This window comes from Morone saxatilis, unplaced genomic scaffold (genome assembly GCF_004916995.1).
Source record: "Morone saxatilis isolate NCDOM2014 unplaced genomic scaffold, NCSU_SB_2.0 Contig14, whole genome shotgun sequence".
Taxonomy (NCBI): Eukaryota; Metazoa; Chordata; class Actinopteri; family Moronidae; genus Morone; species Morone saxatilis.
Window position 1 is genome coordinate 1,301,995 of NW_023339696.1, and position 3,283 is coordinate 1,305,277.

General features: G+C 39.4%; 1 protein-coding gene across 1 annotated transcript in view; it reads right to left on the minus strand.

Moving 5' to 3' along the window:
* nat15 (N-acetyltransferase 15 (GCN5-related, putative)) overlaps window positions 1–2,436 on the minus strand; it is a 4,692-nt gene extending 2,256 nt beyond the window's left edge. Inside the window, exons 1-3 of the mRNA XM_035654231.1 lie at window positions 2,219–2,436; window positions 1,118–1,233; window positions 532–661 (exon numbers count right to left, since the gene is read on the minus strand). Of these exons, the coding sequence (XP_035510124.1) occupies window positions 532–661; window positions 1,118–1,227 (240 nt within the window). The 5' untranslated portion in view covers window positions 1,228–1,233; window positions 2,219–2,436. The remainder of the gene's footprint in view (window positions 1–531; window positions 662–1,117; window positions 1,234–2,218) is intronic.
* Window positions 2,437–3,283: the final 847 nt, after the last annotated feature.

Here is a 3,283-nt window from a genome sequence, read left to right on the forward strand (position 1 = left end):
GAGCCGGAATTCCCATCACTATTGTTCATGCTGCTCAAAATTAAAGGACAAATCAGGATTCCCACTCTTATTAAGAAACTGTTTCCCAGGACCTTTCCAGGACAGCACTTGATCACAAATAGTGGCCTCATTTCATTCATCATTTATGAGACACTCCGTGTTAGCTCTTTGGTGGCAAGCTGTTCTCCCCACAACCGGTTTATACATAAATCATAAATCTAGTCTCTAGATTTCCAGATTTTCCAGGACGTGTGGGAGGCCAAATTAGTTAGCTGCAGAGCTTCTTTTATCAGTTATCCCTTATTTCTTATTCCTGTGTGTTACAAAGTCTAACTTGAGGACATCTTATTCATCTAATTAGCAGGCTAAAAACAGACTCTATGTCCATGTGTTCCACTTCTAGCATTTCCAAATGGCAGCTGGGTGAGAGTGGATAAACTGAACCAGCACCTCCACACAGTACAACTTCAAAGAACACGCTTATGTTTAATCCTCGTATGAGCGGCTGTATAACAGGGCTCAATGTGGTACCTCTTTGTGTACTTTGGTCCGGCCTTTGATCTCGGCCACAATCATTCCCACGATGCCTCCTCTGAAGGTGGCAGCGAGGGAGAAGAACTTCTTGTTGGAGGTGATGTCCTGATACCATGAGTCTGGGTACCTGCAGGCGGGGGTGAGACAGGTTTGCATTCATTCATTTCTCTATTTTTATAGAACTGCACTGTACTTTGTGATTATATATTGAAAACCACTGAGTATCTGAGTGTGCATGTGAAAGCATTTGTACATATTTTAGTACTCTACTGACTGACTGTACACTCTGTGGTACAGACGCTAGCAGTATGGTTGGCAGTGACCTGCTGATACATACTGAGGAGGTAGATGACAGCAAGATATCTTAAAGTGTGTAGAAGTTCTTCAGCAGATTCTCTTCATACCACAAAAACTGTATTAGTGTTACAAAAGAAATTGTGCTTGCCCTGTCTGGGGATCTTCCTTTTCTGAGTTTTTTGTAATATTGTTGTATACGCAGCACTCTGGATGTGGATGGATGGATGCAGGCTGTGTACAAAAATCAAAAACAAAAACTTTATGGCAAACTGGATAGGATTCTTACTCGATTGGGAACCAATCACCGCAGAGCAGCTTGACGTTCTCTATGTCATCGTGGCAGAGGAAGCGGAGCTGGACTTCACTGAGAGCTGTGGGAGGCACCACGTCACTCATTCACACCTGCAGGGACCAACAGAGAGCACAGACAGGTTTGGTGAGTCTCCGGGTCAGTTACTCCGACCTAAACCAACAATCAGGAGGTCGCGCTGAACAAAACCTTTCATTTTTTAAACAGTGACAGGCCAACAGTGACTGCAGTGAAGAGCAGCCATTCACACCCAAAAGAATCAAATGTAGGAAAAACTTATTAACAATCATCAACCACAGCAATAAATGTAAACTTTGTTTGTTGACCGTTATCAAACAAATTGCAGCTTCTTGCGATTTGGATATTGCATCTGGCCATACTCCAAGTGCAGTGAACCGCTCTTGATAGGCACAAGAGCAGAAATGAAAAAGGAGTGTTTTTCGGTGTGTTAAACCCGCTCTGGAGTGTCACACTGTGCAGATGATCCTAGTAGATCTCTGATCTGAGTGAGGAACTCAAATACAATTAAAACTTCCCAGGACAACACAGAATATTTCCAGGATATTTGCTCATTTCAAACCATTTCCAGGTGTTTCCATGACTGAAAAACATGCCTCTGAATTCCCTGGTTTTCCAGATTTTTGTTGAGGTAATCCAAAAGTAATGGCAAGTTATCAAGTCACGTTACTTTAATATTGTCATACTTGGATTAGATTACTAACTACATTTTTTTACAGGGAATTAGTAAATGTATCGGATTACATTTTTAAACAACATGTGAAACTGATTTCACGGCCTGACATTGCACTGATGCTGTTCCACAGACTAGATGAAGTTAAAGACAAGTGCTTGCTGTGCACAACACACTCTCTTTGGGTCGTACCTGCACAGACATGAATGAATACCTAAAGGTCAAAAACACAACTTTACTCTCTGTACGAACTGTTTAAATGATTCAATATAGCTCAAGCAGTCTAAAGCCCGGGATGAAGAGGGCTCTACAGCTCTGCTAGCTGCCCAGCACACAGGCTAACCTTAGCTACCGCTAGCTGACGTCCTCTTGCTAAGCTAACGTACCTTGTTTCAACACTCGGACCGGAGGAAAGTCGAGGAGAATGGTATTCTCTGGGTGTCCGTCGATACAGGCACTACTCCGGACACAGCATGATACAACACCAGTCTATTCCCAACTCACAACACCGTTTCATTACTGTGCCAATGCTACACAGGCTGCTACGCTAGCCGGAGCTCTCCCTTCTTAGATAACAGCTGGATGTTTTCTTCCTGTTTGTGGCCGCTACACGAGTGACGTCACGCCGACGCGTTTTCTTCCAGTGATCAGTGGGTTGGCATCAGACATATGAGCGCTTTATCGCCCCCTACTGGGCACAAAACAATCTTATTTAACAAACAGGCATCATCAATGGATGCTAAGCATGCCTAACAATAGATCAATCCAAGCAGAAAACAAAAAACAAATAACCAAAACAAAATAAATAAACAGACAAATAAAAAATGTTGAATTAAGTTAACTTAAAGGGGGTTTGATTATATAACGCAAATAGTTTAGAGAGTCTTTTCTAATGCCACAAAGCCTGGAGCAACTTTAAAACCTACACTTGTGAATAGATAAGAATTTACTTCCCTGGAAAAACTAGCTAGCATTTGTGATATGCTGCCGCTCACTGTTTTCTATGGAGGACCTCAAGTAGAAATAGAAATAAAGCATTTCATTAATTAACTACTAATAAAACGCACAATAAAAATATTATTAATTAATTAATAATAAATAAAAATGTATCAACCTATAAACAAATATAGAAAGTAATTCTTTATTTGAGGTTTTAATGGCCAATAGAAAGAGGAATTATAAAATGAACCTACAAATGAAATGTTAATATCCATCAATAAATAGTGCAAATTAAAAAGGGATTTATAAAAAATAACATATAAACATAATTAAAAAATTCGTTTATATATAAATTATGGAATTTTAATTAATTTATTTATTTATTTATTTTATTTTAAAGGAATATTTTTTCCTTTTAGCCTCTCCATTTAGCCTTTCTGTGAAATGTTGGGCCATTTGTGTGGAGGACCACAAGTGTTATTTTATTTAATTTATTTTATTTAACCTTTATT